The sequence below is a fragment of the Babylonia areolata genome, chromosome 16 (assembly GCF_041734735.1).
Source record: "Babylonia areolata isolate BAREFJ2019XMU chromosome 16, ASM4173473v1, whole genome shotgun sequence".
Classification (NCBI taxonomy): Eukaryota; Metazoa; Mollusca; class Gastropoda; order Neogastropoda; family Buccinidae; genus Babylonia; species Babylonia areolata.
In genome coordinates this window covers 6,534,244-6,551,799 of record NC_134891.1, presented here as the reverse complement: position 1 = coordinate 6,551,799, position 17,556 = coordinate 6,534,244, and the positions used below count along the sequence as shown (strand labels likewise).

General features: G+C 40.4%; 1 protein-coding gene across 1 annotated transcript; it reads right to left on the bottom strand.

Annotated features, from left to right (window-relative positions):
• Positions 1-3,542: 3,542 nt before the first annotated feature.
• LOC143290741 (uncharacterized) lies at positions 3,543-17,345 on the bottom strand. Its single transcript, XM_076600256.1, has 6 exons — positions 17,129-17,345; positions 15,639-15,776; positions 14,886-14,966; positions 13,037-13,255; positions 7,897-7,957; positions 3,543-4,057 (listed from the first exon to the last, which is right to left on the bottom strand). Exons 1-6 carry the CDS (start codon positions 17,192-17,194, stop codon positions 3,543-3,545), a joined length of 1,080 nt encoding a protein of 359 aa, XP_076456371.1. The 5' UTR covers positions 17,195-17,345.
• Between the last annotated feature and the right edge of the window lie 211 nt (positions 17,346-17,556).

The window sequence follows — 17,556 nt, the reverse complement described above, 5'->3', positions numbered from 1 at the left end:
ACGTGCGTATTTGATCTTCTGCGTGCGTATACACACGATGGGGATTCAGGCACTAGCAGGTCTGTACGTATGTTGACCTGGGAGATCAGAAAAATCTCCACCCTTCACCCACCAGGCGCCGTTACCGTGATTTGAACCCGGGACCCTCAGATTGAAAGTCCAACGCCTAAACCACTTGGCTATTGCGCCCGTAATAATATGATGTTTCAATTTGTTGGGGGTTTTTTGTTGTTTTTTTTATCAGACTTCTTCCAGGAATCAGATAAGTGAGAAAGGAAATCTCATGGACTGTCTGAAGTACTTATTCCAGCGAGGGAGATACAGTGACTACAGATGTGTGCAGGCAAACGCTCACCAAGCTCCTCACTCATGCTTGCTACACATGATGACTGCCAAATCTAACAAACTACTCTGGTGCATGAAAGAGAGATTATTTATTTTCATCATCTGCTTCGGAATTCAGAGCAGACAGAAATATTCTGGAAAAAGAGAAAAAAAATGCTTCTTTTCATTGAAAATATTCCCGGGGACTAAAAGGGAAGAGGGGGGGTGGGGGGGGGTAAAAAAGCCTCAACAGAATTTCTTCTTTTCGTTGCAATCTCCAGAAGACAAGTGTCAACTTTGATTTTGAATGCCAAGTCTTCCTGGTTTCAACCTTAACTCACTCAGTACGGCCAGTCCTCTCTTCTCCTCTACACAGACCCCTCGGATGTCCAGTGGGTGGTCTGAATGACCCAACCTTTAGCTTCCGTCGTCAGAATTGTGGTATTCTTTGTCCACATTCACGTCTTCAGTATAAGAGCCTTCCGCTTGCAATATTTTGATGATGGTAATTGGGGTGAAACGCTGTTAACGTCGTCTCTTTCGCCGTTCGTATGGAAAGAGTTAAGATCCACTGTACAATGTCAGCATGTAAAAAAGCTGACATGGAACCACAATAAAGCTGACAACTACTGATATCACTGATCTATAACTAATGGACAAAAACCAGACTGAAGGCTGGTCTACTGAGTTAACAACAGATAAAAGAATTTTTTTTTTTTTTAAACTTGTGTCAAATACTACACCAATTAGCTTCTGTTTCTGTCAGAAACTGAATCCTGCAGAAAAAGGAATGCATTTTCCTGTTCAAGCTAACCCACACTAACAACTGTATCACAGTAGACGTTCTTGAGCAAGTTCATGCACAGAATCGGATTTTTCAAACATTCTGATATTCATTTATGTCTTTCTCATCCATTTTCCTGTAATGCATTCATTTGGTTGTTTTTGTTGTTGTTGTTGTTGTTGTTGTTGTTTTAATTTCCCTGTGTGTGTGGGTGTGTCGAGTATGTGCATGAGTGTGTAACATCTCCATGCCTACATGCATGTGTGCATGCACACACACACACATTATTAATATTACGGTATTCAAGGTTCAGACACAAAACAGGTGCTCAACAGCATTAACAATACAGCACATTATCGTCATATTCCTCTAACACCTACATCATGTTCAAAAGCACCTGATCTAGACAACACAGAAATAAAAACTCCATCTCACACTGCAAAAAGAAAGATTTTGTTAAAGCCTGAACCGGACTATAAATGGCGGGCGATTTGAATCAAGCCAGTTTCTCACCAGAGTCTGACACTGTGACGTCGGTGAAGGTTTATTCAAAATAAAAGCCTAATAAAGCTACGGTTTGGCTTCATTTATGGCAGAGAGCGAGATTTGCCTAGCAGCTTCCAATCTAGACCTGAATTGACTTTGGAAAGTACAAAATGTGTCAGCTGCTAGAGCCGTTTGTGTTTGCGCTAGACGTGTCTGTCAGATAAAAATAGCACCAGCACGTGGTACTGTCCGGTGAGAATTGGAAAGCATGCAGACAGCCCCTCGACGTTGGCAACCGTAAACAACCACATTGTTTGTAAAACATGCAAACGGAGAGAAATATGACGATCTACTAACCTACCGGACACGTGCTCGCGGTTTTTATAGATAAACTCTGCCCCTTTCCCTTTTATGGATAGGCTCTAGTGCGCATGCGCAACCGAAACCTTGCTCTCGGTAGTTAAGACTTTAAACACACTCTACAAAAATCAAATCTTTATTTTTTTTTTTATTTTTTTTTTTATAAATCAAACCCCTAATGATAAAGACCCAAATGGCTAAATGCTTTGATTTTAACTTTTGTAAAAACATGAGTCATTTTACAATGCAGACTCCTTTAAGAGTTGTACAATATTGATTTAAAATTAAAGCAGAGTGTGTGTTTGTCACACACACACACACACACACACACACACACGCAACATGATGAACATCACAAGTAGGAGAAATCAACAACAAAAACTTCTTCATTCACTCTCACACACTGTGACATAATATCAAAATTGCATCACTCATTGTAAGTGGTCAGCATCAAGCAATGCCAGAACCACACTCATCTCTTTGTCACCAACAAAAATGTCAGATTTGCATCAAATGTCAAAACTGCATAATTCACTTGATGAATACCCAGTTTTCGTGGAATTTCTCCCCCTATTTCACATAGATGCATACAAAAATGAAATAGTTTGGGACAGTTCTGTACAGCAGTTAAGAAGTCAACAACGCATGACCAATCAAGATGAACACTGTTGTTTTTCTCAAGAGTTTCACTGATTATAAATCATTAAATGTCAATGTTGGTTTGTTTTTTTTTATAAAAAGTATAAAAAGTAAAATACCAATAAATAAAATGCCACATAACATCAGTCGACCCACAAGAGCATGACATATTCATCCACATGCATATATCTATTTATACATATATATATATATGTATATATATATATACACCTGCACACAACACATTCTGACAAACCGTATCTTCCACTATTTAGATCATTAGATCAATAATTATCAATAATTTATGTCATGTGTGAGACATAGTTTCATTTCCTATCAGCATCACACTGGCCTAACAAACCAACAAACATGCAGACACTAACACATCACTGGCTATGGTACAGTATTAACCCTTTACAGTTTCTGATAGCTCTGTAGAAATGAAGAGAATGCGCCATACCACAGACTTCACCGTCTCCACTGGCAAGAACTGTTTTACATTTGAAGTCAGTAGTATCACCCATGAGTGATATTTATAAAAAAAATTTAAAAAGAGAGAGAGAGAGAAAGAAAATCATATAACACAAACAAGGCAACATAACTGCTTTGTGTTCTTCGATTTCTTTTTCTTTCTTTTTTCAATAAGGCAGTAAAAGCACACACAAAATTAAAACCACACACACACACTGACACACACAAAAACATTTGCATGCATGCACACACACACACACACACACACACACACTCACATACTTACACAAACACACACACACACACACACACACTCACAGTAACAAGCATAACACACTCACAATACTGTCACACACAAGGAACGTGTCATCACACCAAATCCAGGAAGCCTCACAAAAGCCACTACAGTCCACAATTAATCAACGGCCTCAACCCAACCCAACCCAACCCAACCCAACCCACCCCACCCCAACCCACCTCACGGGTAGTGTCTTGAGTGACCGTCCATCACACTGCCAGACGTGGAGGGCGTGATCTGCACCCACGGCAAGTCCTGCGGGCCGCCGCCACGGTCACGACCCCGCGACCTGGTGCTGCGACGACTGCGACTGGACGCCTGGTTGCCTCCCCTCTGGTACCCCGATGCCGTCGCCGCTGCCGCGGAGCGCTTGGATCTGGTGCTGGCTTTGCTCCTCACGCTCTGCCGGTCTGAGGCGTAGTACAGGTTGGCCGCTCGAGTCTCCGCCTCTGTGCTGGCGGTGTTTCTCATGGTGGTGTCGTAGCTGGGAGGCTGTTCGTACGGCCGGGGGCCTCCGGGGGGAGGAAGGCGGTACGCTCTCCGCAGGCTGTCGTTGTCTTCGTAGTTGTCACTGTCAAAGGCCAGGTTGTCAAAGTTGGTGGTGGTGGTGGTGGTGGCAGCGCGTTGAGCGTTGGTGGCAGCTGATCGGTTGCGGATTTTCACAAACTCCAGTTCGTCGTTAGCGGGGCTGGCTGCTGCAAGAACGGAAGGAGAAGATACTGTTACTGTCGGTGATTCTGCTTCAGGAATAGGTTCAGTCATGACCTGATTGATCAGACTTAGCACTGTGGTAATCATTGCCCTGTTTGACCAAAGTGACATTCAAGACAGAAACCAACCTGACTGTCACACACAGTCCACTCTAAACCCTTCAACATGATCAGAACAGCAGCAGTACTGCTCAAGAAAATAATTTAAACACACACACACACACAAAACCTCACATGTTTTGATACGATAACAATGTGCACTGCAAGCACTTTCAATACAATTGTTTTCAAATTTAGGGACACTGACACATGACTCTGGAACGCGTGTTGTATCTTTCAACACTAAGAATCCTTTTTTTCTGATACCAACACCACACTACCTTAAAAAATATTCTAACTTCTATGTTTCATAGTATTACGATTTAAACAAGTTTTCATTTTATTCTCCAACAAAAAAAAATCAGCTGTTTTAAAAGGTGACAGAGGAATTAAGAATCGATGACGTTAATAATTTTTCTTTGCCCTTCGTAAGCAAAAGCTCTGCATTTGCAGGTGCAGGTGCAGAATCTGGTAACAAAGTGATTTTAGGAGCAAACCACTCTGGTGTTGTGTCAGGTTTATATAAAATAAAAAATATTTCTAAAATACAAAACCTGTCCAGCATAAATTCTGTCACATACATATAATGATATTATATTATATATAAGCATTCACACACACACATGCACGCACACACAAGCACACAACACACACACACACGCACACACACACACACACACTCACACATGCACTCTGACAATCATCTCATTCTCTCTCACTCGGGCCCCTCAACTCTTCACACAGAGCTATGCAAGTTACCAAACGTTACGTGGGAGAGGGAAGTCAAGATAATTTTGTTTTTCAATCATTATCCTATAGGGGATGGGGCAGAGGGGGGGCGGGGGGGGGGGGGGGGGGGGAAAAGCAAAAGGGGTGCGTAATAGATCTCACAAAAGCTGTGACAAATACAATGAACGCATAATCATGGCCAAGTCCAAATGCACAACTGATGCCACAAGACAAAATATGCCATGAATCACTCAATCAGCATACTGCCCACAAATCATTTCATGCCTTGGGAAGAAAGATAATATTCAGGCAAACGAGTCGTTATTAATATTCATCTTTTATAGCCATGCCAGACAGCAGAAATAGTCAACTGTTATTGTCTTCTTGCTCATAAGCTTTGGTCTGAGTTTCTGTGTGTGTGTGTGTGTGTGCGTGTGTGTGTGCGTGCGTGCGTGTGTGCTATTGTGTTGAATTCCATGTACTTCAATCATGTTTATCATCAGGTAAAGGGAGACAAGCAAAACATCAGAACAAGGGAAACTGAGTGACCATAATAAAAAGAGTGGGAAATTCATGTCATGTGGTGTATGAATTGTGACAAAAGTGAAGTTTTAAAAGATTTTTAAGTGCTGCAAACATTTTTTTTTTTTTTTTTTAAGTGTCAAATTTCACACATATAATCAGGAATGTTCAAAACGGACAGCAAAACCAGTCTGTGTCTGGAGTAAACGCTTTCTATTGAAGTTATATATGTCAAAAGGTATTCCAAAATCTCCCTATCTATATCAGCATGTGCCTGGAGTACAATTTTATTGCAGACGGTTCATCAGCTGTTTTTGTTTCTGATAATGCCATCAGAAATGATAACTCAAAAGTCCAAAAGATTTTGAAATGCTTAAATTTTCCACTATTCACACTGGATATTTTGCTTTCTTTTCCATTACAATGAGTACAGACAAGCACTCTAGGTAACACATTAGACTTTGTTGCCGTTGTTAATTCTTTTTATCTTCTTCTTCCTATCTTTCAGTTATATGTTCTTTCCTTTATTCCTTTTTGACTCACTTGTGTAAACAAAGTGAGTCTATGTTTTAACCCGGTGTTCGGTTGTCTGTGTGTGTGTGTGTGTGTGTGTGTGTCTGTGTGTCCGTGGTAAACTTTAACATTGACATTTTCTCTGCAAACACTTTGTCAGTTGACACCAAATTAGGCATAAAAATAGGAAAAATTCAGTTCTTTCCAGTCATCTTGTTTAAAACAATATTGCACCTCTGGGATGGGCACAAAAAAAATAAAAAATGAAGCTAATTATATGCAAACTGCATTTACTGTTATAGTTATATTTTTGGTATTCTCTAAACTTGGCACTTCGATCTGATATTCTGACCCAACAACAAGAGCAGTCATTATTATCATTTTTTTGTTCAAACAGGAACTTCTTTTGCTAAGCATGGAAGTTTTTTTTATTTTGCAAACGTTTTGGTGCAGATAGTAAAAAAGGGAAATTACTCTGTAATTAATGCTAGGGGACTTAATTTGCTTTAAACTGATCTTTCTCATCTTAAACATTACATTTTGAAATTATACTCAATACATAAAAAGCTTGGATTTTTTTTTTTTTTTTTAAGTGTATCACAAGTGAGTCTTGAAGGCCTTGCCTCTCTTGTTTTTCTTCTTCCAACAATGATCACAGGAACTGTTCAATATATTCCAAACATAACCAACACACAAAATACAGTGCACATTATATTTGATATCAGGACCAAGGAAAAAAAAAAAAGAGTCAAGAGTGCATACCATGCTGCAGAGTCAAGGTGGCACAATAACAGTGTTCAAAACACAGAAACCGGTCAACACATCATGGCCTAGACAAGACACTGGTGTTGAACAACGAGAGTAGGGCAGAACACTCAAGAAGAGCAGCCAACAGCATGCATGACAATTTTTTTTTTTTTTTTTTTTTTTTTTTTCATCATCAGCCATGTCACAGACAAGAGACGAACAACCAGCACTGCAAAAAGGACGAGCCACCTCAGCTTCAAGTTAGCAAGGGAAAAACGAAAAACACAGTCAGCCCCTGGTTACACAAACACCTGAACTCTCTCCATCGGCTGTCACCCACGTCCACACCTATGCTGGAAACATCAATGGCTTCCAGCTGCATGTACGACGACCGCAGGACACCAAAGTCGTCGGGGTTTACATTGGTGTTAGTGTAGAAATCATCTGGAAAATGCACAATACCTGGTACGCTGCTGTGTGCCTCCTCTTGGAGACTCATCAGTTAAAAGAGGAATGTGGTTCCTGCAAGACTTGTAGATAATGTTTATTAAAAAAAAAAAAAAAAAAAAATCTGTTCATTGGAAGATAAGAGACTGACACTGTGACAGACAACACAAGTAGGATCACTGATCTGCCATTCTGAAAATGTTTAATAGATCTATACTAATATCTGAACTGCAAATAATACTCCTCCTCCTCCTAATGGAAAAGATTATTTTAAGAACTTTATCCAAGGAATCTTTTAAAAGAATCTTTAAAAAAAAAATAATAATCATAAAGTGGACACATGAATGATATAGAATTTGAATCAAAATCCAATAAAACTCAATCCTTCTCCCATATCACTGCATCACATAAGCACCGAGTGGTTTTTGGTGCTTTCTGCTTTATTCAGATTTTTTTCCTTTTATTTCCCCCCAAGTCCATGACAGTAGCACCTATGAATCAAATTCATGCCTGGAATTGTGTATTTAGGGGTTTGTGTTTTGTTTGGGTAGTTGGTTTTTTTTTTTTTTTTAATGACAAATAAAAGAGCTGTGTAAGGTGGTTGTTTTTTTCGTTTTTGTGGGTTTATTTTTTTCCCTCTTGAATAAATAAATACCTAACAATGATCAAGGAGGAAAAATAAAGGGTTAGCTCAACTGAGAATAAAGACAGACAGACAGACAGACAGACAAAAGTGAGAAAAAAAGGGGACAAAACAGAAAACTCACATGCGTCTTCCTCTTCCAGGTAGGTATGGAGAATGACACAGGAGATCACCAAACCCACCAGCTGCCATCCATCCAAAGTTACAGGTGTTACGCAGCAGTGTGTCGGGTCAGCACGGTTGTTGAACGTCAAGATTGGGTGAGGAACCCACAGCACCCACAGCAGCCGACAACGACGACGCAGCAGCCAGACACCGGCGTGCGTTGTAATCACAGGAGATGGTATCGGTATGTTTTGACGGACAATGTTGGTGGGATTTTTTTTTTTTTTTTTTTTTTTTTTTTTTTTTAAATTTCATTGGAATAAAGTGTTGTCGATGTGGTTGACAAAAAAAAAGGCATCAACCAGTATAGTCACCCGCGTTGAGGAAAAGACAAAACAGGAAGTTGTCAACATGTGGCCGACAGAAGGTTTGGAGTCGATGAATGAATAAATAAGATAATGAGCAACAGGAGTGTTTAGGCAAACACAGTTTGTCAGCAGCCAGCAGATCCACAGGAGTTATTATTAACGTGTTGAAGAGAGCACCGGCAACGCAGTCAGAAGAAACAGTGAGGGCAGCAGTGGTCACATGATTGATCCCCCAGGTGAAAACAGCAAGCACACAGCCGTGTCAGTGTGCAAGGCAGGCCGGACAAGCCACAGGTTGTTGATACATAAAACAAACAAAAAAAACAAAATCCATTATCTTACATGAGCCAGTGACAATCCATGGTTTTTTGACTCACTTGTGTAAACAAAGTGAGTCTATGTTTTAACCCGGTGTTCGGTTGTCTGTGTGTGTGTGTGTGTGTGTGTGTGCGTGTGTCTGTGTGTCCATGGTAAACTTTAACATTGACATTTTCTCTGCAAACACTTTGTCAGCTGACACCAAATTAGGCATAAAAATAGGAAAAATTCAGTTCTTTCCAGTCATCTTGTTTAAAACAATATTGCACTTCTGGGATGGGCACAAAAAAATAAAAAAAGAAGCCTAATTATATGCAAACTGCATTTACTGTTATATTTATATTTCTTGTATTCTCTAAACTTGGCACTTTGACCTCTTATTCTGACACAACAACAAGAGGAGTCATTATTATCATTTTTTGTTTAAACAGGAACTTCTTTTGCTAAGCATGGAATTTTTATTTATTTTGCAAACGTTTTGGTGCAGATAGTAAAGAAGGGAAATTATTCTGTAATTAATGCTAGGGGATTTAATTTATCACAAGTGAGTCTTGAAGGCCTTGCCTCTCTTGTGAACATATGAAATCATCATTCAAGCAAAGAGAAAATGATCAAGAAATGTAGTAACACCATAGGATAAAGAAACACGAAAGAAGAAAACGAAAAAGAACAACCAACTAACATAAAATACTGTATTCTAAGGACTGTAACACCGCAGAAAAGGCGACACTTTTTTTTCCCCTTAAACTTTTGATCCATCAACCTTATAAAACAGTACGCCAACAGAAATGCTGTCATGAATCAGAACTGTATCGAGAGCAACCTCCCAACATGGGAGTACGACATTCATGGCAGTGAACAGGAATGAACGTTTCCATTGTCCACTGCTTAAAAATCACATCTACATTTGTGGACGTAGTAGACGGCTACAGAAGAACATTTCTGTCACAAAAAATGGCAGACTTTGCTGGGCATCACTGCCTTAAGTCTATCGGCGGATCATGTCAGCCTGGCAGGAAGTTCTTGAAACAATGATCACGACTGGATTCAAGAAGGCAGAGACCGACAGAGCAGGTAGTTAGAACAGACAATACATCATCATGAACAGGTGAAAAGTGTTCTGATGATGATGACTTCATGGCCTGGACGTCAACTTCCAGTAAGTGTGCATGCACGGCTGCAACAACGACAGCGATCGACCTGTCAAAGCTCTTTCAAAATATATTATATATATATCTTTATCACTTTTGTTCATCATTTTGATATAAATAAGTTTTAAATGCCTTCTGAACTGTTGAAATCTCTTTCCTTTTCTTTTTTTTTTTTCTTCTAATTTGGAGGGTGCATCTTACAATCCAAAGCATCTTGTAGTCTGTAAAATACTGTTTAGTCAGTACTGCTCATTCACCTATAGGGTAACTGAACAAAAATGTCCACATGATTAGTAATGTATAATAAATCCAAACAGATCCAATATCTAAAATGACAAGAGCGTGTCACTACATATTACCAGGGATCAGGTTCGACATCGGTCATCGGTCATTGACGCATTTAATTTTGAAATGACCTATTGTTTTTCAAGTTGCCAGGTCACATGACTTATTGTTTTTATGACCAGTCGGTCAACCAAAGTAACCATCTCTCTCTCTCTTTAACGATCGCGATCGCTTTGTCGTCTGCTCCTACAGGAAATGACTATAAACTGGTTTATTAAAATACGGATCCGTGACGAAACAAAATCCGAAACGAATCTTTATCGCTGCCTTTCGCGAGTTTCGGCGAGAAGAATTGGCGTTCCCACTTTTGCATTAACCGAGTGCAGTTCCGGGAAAACTGAAAGTAGGCTGCAAAACCAAGGGTTGTCCTTGCGTCATCTTCCCGCAAGGCATAATCGCCTGACAGCAGTAAATGAGCCAGTCGTATATGTTTTCTAGTCAACGCAGAAGACCAGAACATTGCATTTTCTTGTCAGAAATCAATGACATTCTTAACTTCTTTTTTTTCTAGTCAATGAATGACCAGGATGGCCAATGTATTACATTTTCCTTTCATTTGTGCATTATTAAAGTTTGAAAAAGCCCGGGACGGGTGATATTTGACCTATTGATTTTCAAAATGACCTATTGATTTTATGTTCTTCCAGTCATATGACCTATTGTCTATTGAACCCAACCTGATCTCTGTATTACACCAAACAATCACACCAAACAGGAAAAGCAAACCATTATAAGAAAGGAAGACAAAAAGTACACTGGTCAACTGTGACAAAAAAAACTCAAAGGATTTTTTCCCCTAAATTATGTTGTTGTTTTTTTTGTTGTTTTTTTTTTTTTTTTGCTGCCCCATCATCTGCATCGTTTCAGTGGCATTACTCCCACGCCGCTCATTTAGATTCCCCCATACACGGCCACACCCGGGTTCGTCTGTCGCAGTTCCAGCGTCGGCAGTCCACAGGGAACCAATCGATGTTAGGTTGCCAAGAGGCCACACACCAGAGGAGACCCTGCACTGCTGCTGAGTCACTTCGGTGGTGTTCAGTGGTGCCTGTTCTGTTTTAACGTACTTAAGACAGCCCCCTACTAACGACAAAATTATGTTCAATCTAGCATACTTACCAAGACCCACCAGTGCCGCCTACAATTCACAGTTCTCTTCTCACAGTTTCAGCTACACATTCAGTGAAAAGGGATGCATCTCAGTCCCCCACAATCCTCAGTGGTTGCCGGAGCAGTTTCCTCTGTCCATACACAATCCGTAGGAGTGATGGCCTAGAGGTAACGCGTCCGCATAGGAAGCGAGAGAATCTGAGCGCGCCGGTTCGAATCACGGCTCAGCTGCCGATATTTTCTCCCCCTCCATTAGGCCTTGAGTGGTGGTCTGGACGCTAGTCATTCGGATAAGACGATAAACCGAGGTCCTGTGTGCAGCATGCACTTACCGCACGTAAAAGAACCCACGGCAACAAAAGGGTTGGTCCTGGCAAAATTCTGTAGAAAAATCCACTTCGATAGGAAAAACAAATAAAACTGCACGCAGGAAAAAATACAAAAAAATGAGTGGCGCTGTAGTGTAGCGACGCGCTCTCCCTGGGGAGAGCAGCACGAATTTCACACACAGAGAAATCCGTTGTGATAAAAAGAAATACAAATACAAATACCCCTCCCTTTGCCCAGCAACTTTGGCACAAAGGAACGCAGTTCCGTTCCCGCAAATCTATTGCAATCCCTGGAGCAATTACCTCCCTCAGCCTTCCGCTGCGACCGCAAGTGCTGTCCCGGTTTCCCCAACCCTCCCTCGCACATGGGGGCTCTGCCATACACTTCAGCTCCTGTGGATTTTCTGCACTCTACCCCATCAGCAGCCTCGGGGAACAATGTCCATGCAGTTTCTTCCATGATGTCACTCTTCCCACATTCTTCTCCAAGAGCGGGGTGACTTGTAAGCAGCACCAGTGGGTCATGGTACAGTATGTGTAATTATAATAATAATAATAATAATAATGGTATTTATATAGCGCTGGATCTTGTGCAGAGACAAATCAAAGCGCTTTTGCACCAGTCATTCACACGCATGCATAACTCCAAAACTGTGGAAACTAAAGACAAGGAAGGGCAGGCAAGGGAGGCTATTTTGGGAAGAGGTGGGTTTTAAGGCCAGACTTGAAAGAGCTGAGTGTAGAGACTTGACGAAGCGAAAGAGGTAGTTCATTCCAATCGCAAGGTCCAGAGACAGAGAAAAAACGGCGGCCAACAGTCGAGTGTTTGAATCTGGGTATGCGTAAACAGAGTGGATCCGAAGAAGGGTTGAATTTGCATGAGTGACAGTGTTTCCTGAAAAAAAAACCTAGAAATTTTAGTTCACTTAACTGCAAAGACCATCTCAATGATATCTCTAAAACTGTGAAATAATCTCTTTCCCTCTTTCAAAATACAAACACAGAAAATGTCACACACATCCTCCAGTATTTCATAACAAGTTAACAGAAATGCAACATGGTATATATACTGTTTTATGCATGTGCATGTATACATACATACATACATACACAAAAACACACAAACATGCCCAACACACACCCCAGTCTTCGTCAGACACAAAACATGTGTCAAAGAATCAATAGACAGACAGAAAATACAAAAAAAAAAAAATAAAAAAAAAAAAAAAGTAGCCGTACGAAGAGCATAGGATCAGGAGTCAAGATGGCTGCCGGAAAAAGAGGAAGCTAGTCAGGGATATAGAGGGGAAGTAACCAACTTCCGGGAGGTTATCGGCCGTAGCTACTTTCGTTTTCTCTACACAGGCGGGCAGTAGTTTTCACAGGACAGAAATCGGACTCCCTGCCGGAGTCTGCACTAGCGGGTCACGGTAAAGTATGTGTAGTTAAAGAAATATTATTCCGATTCACACAAACACCCTGCCCTCACAACCCTACCCCTTGACCACACCCCCATGCACGCCACAGAAACCCCTTACCGCTAGGAGGACCTGCACGGCAGCATGGATCACCTCCACGTAGTAGTAGTGAAGGACACAGCCCTGCACAAACTCCTCGGGCGGAATGGGTCGGCTGGACTTGGCCTGCTCAGCGGGGCTGGCCTCCCAGGTGTCATTGGTGACCTCGCAGCCAATGCCGTGCTCCAGCCACCACGACTTGCTCTCTGTGCCAATCGTCAGAATGTAGCGCTCACGGTTCTGAAAAAAAAAAGGCAGTGAGATTCTCTTTGGTCTTCACACTTACCAGGCAGTCCAGGCAAATGATTCTGTTTTTGTTGTGTTAACTGATCTTCCACATTTTTTTTTTTTTTTTTCAGTGGCATGTTTTTTTTTCTTCCTGAATTTCATTGTTTTTTCACATTTTTTTGTGATCTTAGAATGTGTGTGTTGGGGGTGGAGGGGGGTGTGCAGGGGGAGGGTGGTGGGGAGGTGTAGTCCTGTGTGTGAGAATAAACAACGTAATTGTAATGTAATGGACTGAAATCTTTGGCTTTGAGTTGTCAAGATACAAGCGTGGGAGAAGATATTTAATTCAGAAGCAGTTCAACCTGTCTGTTTTTTAACAATAACACTGAATAAGATATTTTTAAGATGTCAGCATTACATATGAAATTAAAAAAACCTTTGATTTACACAAATTTCAGCTTAACACTTAACTTTAAAGTAGATGAGCTGCATTAGAAATTCAGTGAAATTCTTGATTCGTCCCACAGACCAGTAAAGAGCAAAAGTTTCATAACTTTGTATTCAACTTAAAAATTCATATTTTGTTGTCCTTGAAAATACTTTCTAAGACATTGCTAGATCAGACTGTAAGATTGCTGCTTTTCACTTTCAGTTCATCATCTCCCTAATACCACAGTCGAGAGTCGTGGCAGTCGGTTTGGTGTTGGACTTCTGATACAGCGTTCACCTATGATCAGTGTTCGAGACCCCATTTCGGAATGGAGTTGTGTCCTTGGGAAAGACACTCAGCTCTGGCTTTCCTCACTTCACCTGGGTATGAAGGGGTACCCCTGACTTTGGTCGGGGAAGGATAAACCTGATCCCTGCCTACCTATGCTGAACCCTAGACACAGTGGTTATGGATTCACTGACCCGACAGCCGTAAATCAAATTAAATTGTGGTGCTTAGAACATCACCGACTGCTAAGGCCATCCCAACACTATCGCCATGCTAGCATCTACTTCTAGTCAAGGGTGAAAAAAAATACAATGAAAATTTATCACCGCTTCAATTTTTTCACTCAAAATAACTTCCAGAGTTTAAAACATTCAAATCTTGACTGAAAATGTTCACTTCTTTCAGGACGTCCATTGGCATCTAACTCTTAACACTTAAGTCTTCAGAAAATCTGCTGTGTAATGTCTGTGTCCAATGTTATGCACATCCCAGCAGTTGATGAGCACCTGTTTCACAGTGAGAGGCTCGTCACAGTGAATACATCAAGGGGCCTCCTCCCCTTTTAACAAGTAAGAATGTGATGGCCGTAAGAGTCTATGGGACTTTTAACCTTTTGATGGTGAAAAAAACTTGCAGCTTTTCTATTCACTCTCAAGTAAACATATTTAAGTCTGAAAGTTTGAATTCTCTGTCACACACATATACACAGTGACACACACACACACACACACACATATACACAGTGACACACACACACACTCACACACACACACACACACATATATACACAGCCACACACACACACACACACACACACACACACACACACGTATATACACAGTGACACACACACACACACACACACACACATATACAGTCACACACACACACACACACACACACACACACACACATATGTCTCACTCTTTTCAAAATTCCCACTTCCATGTAAAGGCAGATGACAAAAATGTTCCATCCCAGCCACAGGAGACTCCAAACCACATACTGAAAACCAAACACATTCAATACTGTAAAGTATTAGTCAGCCAGTGCAATGATCAACAGAAAATGTGACAGATTATTTCAATGATGATAAAAGAAAACAAGTTTACAACAAACATTAACAACAAAAGCAGAAATTGATGCCAATGTTAGAACCTCACTATCTTAGTATATCTACGAGTATTAAATTTCAATATTGTAAATTTCTTTGAAAATCCTCACAGACAGACAAAGGAGACAACTTGTGTTTCTGGATTGCACAGCATAGAATAACTATGCAAAAAATCCATTCTTAAGTTTGTAATCATATTATACAAAATTAATTTTAATGCACACATCAGATTATCAGTTCACAATATACACCATCAAAGTCACATCCAAGTGAAAGCAACTGAAAAAAGAACAGTCAATTCTTTTTCATACTTTGGTCTGCTTACACCGAGTCCACACAGACACAAACATGTGCACACTCTTTTATATATATATATATATATATATATATATATATATATATATATATATATATATATAGTATACGCACACTTGCATGCAAGTAGTAAGCAAGAGAACTGAGACAGATTGAAGGATAAAAAAAAAATCTAAAGGAGTCCAGGAAACAAATGAAAAGAGAAAACACCAACATCATCATCACACTAATTTGCAAAGAAGCCTTACCACCACGACAAAAGAGCGATAGTGCTGATATGCGCCAAACAGCCCCAGAATAACAGCAATGATCTGGAAGAAGTTTCCAATGATAGGTGCCCACATGTAACCCAGGAAATCAAATACCTGTCTCTCCACTGTGGACAACTGGAAACAGAAAAACAACATGTGTCAGTTATTAATACTGACATCTTTTCAGCACAATGACTCTTAGTGAGAGGAAAACAATATATTTTACAAGAGGAATGTGTGTATGTGAATTAATGATACTGTAATCCTTGAGAAGAGTTGTGTGTGTTACGGAAAGACAGGAATACCAAACTGTACAAGACTCATCAGCAAGCTGATCAATGGTGGGAGCTGAGAATCTTGCTATGTGAATTCTGACAGAAAATTTTCTTTTGATTTTTATAATCATCATCCCCTTTACTTGGTGATATACCTTCATGTGTTTATATATACATGTACCCATAAAATGCATGACACATGCGTATATGTGTCTATTTGTGTGTATGTGTGTGTGTGTGTGTGTGTGTGTGTGTGTGTATCACTGTATGTGTATCACTGTATCAGTGTATGTGTGTGTATTTGTGTAAAATCACTATTTTGACTTTTACAGCAGCTTTGTCAAGCTTGTGCACAAAATGACTGCAAGACTGTATGTGTATTCATTGTGTCATGCATGTGTGTGTGTACACGTGCATTTGTGTGTGTATGTATCAGTGGGACCACAGGGCATATATATATGCTGTAGGTTCTGTGTTTGTGAGTGCATGTGTCAGTGATAGTGTGTGTGCGTACATGTGCATAATACAGACCATGGAGCATACATATAGCAGGCACTGTATATACTATATGTGTGTGCTTATAAGCTGCATGGCATGTAGTCCGGTAAGTTATATGCTGTGTGTGATTGTGATTGTGATTGTGTGTGTGTGTGTGTGTGTGTGTGTGTGTGTGCAAGATCTACTGTGACCGAACAGTTGTATGCTGTGTAGCATGCATTTCACACACTGATCTCCCAAACATCAGTTCATCACTACATGCATACTAGTAACCTATTCTGTTGTTGGGTGAAACACACTGTATCAGTGTATGTTATTCACTGTTCATCAATCCTTTGCTGTTGCTGCTGTTGGTTTAAATCTTGCTTCAGTACACTGACAATAAGACACAAACATGTAACATACTTCAAACACGTGAACGTCACACCACTTGCTCCAATCTGAATTGTTTACACCTCTGCTTCGACCTCCTGTTAAACTTCTTCGTTTCCGTGTTTGATTCTTTTGCTGTCCTAATATTTCAAATAACCGTAGTATTGTTCTATGATAGAATTTGGATATCACTAATGAATAATACAAACTATATAGTCAGATTGGGGCGCGTAGGTATGTAAACAAAACTGATCAATAATGATTAGTCAAGCCTAAAATTCGTAATTCTTCATTGTACTCGAAACTGACAGGCGACATTTTTCTCTTGGAAATACAACTTACCAACTGGCATATAAAAACCACGAACAAAGTCGTTCTGATCGCGCGAATGAGATACTTTTCTCCCATTTTGTTACTCCGCCAAATATTTCCTCGATGTGATAGGCTACGGTCTCAGTCTGCGACAAGCATGGTCGGATCAAATTCCTAACAAACAGGTCACATCCGTTGGGGCGTTCTGTCGCGCTGTGCTGTGCTGTGTTGTGGAATGAATAGTTGACACAGTAGTGCTTAGGATTATGATTATTACGCACACACAAAAAAATTCACTGAAGACCGAATGAATCAGTTCAAGATTCAACCAAAGACCTCTTCACACAAGGAGATGAGCCCAGTCCAGTTTGAACTGCAGTGCGTATTTTATTGTGATGTTTTCTGATACAAGTGATGGTAACGTTGTGTTCAACGCGTAGTGATATCTTCTTCAAAGT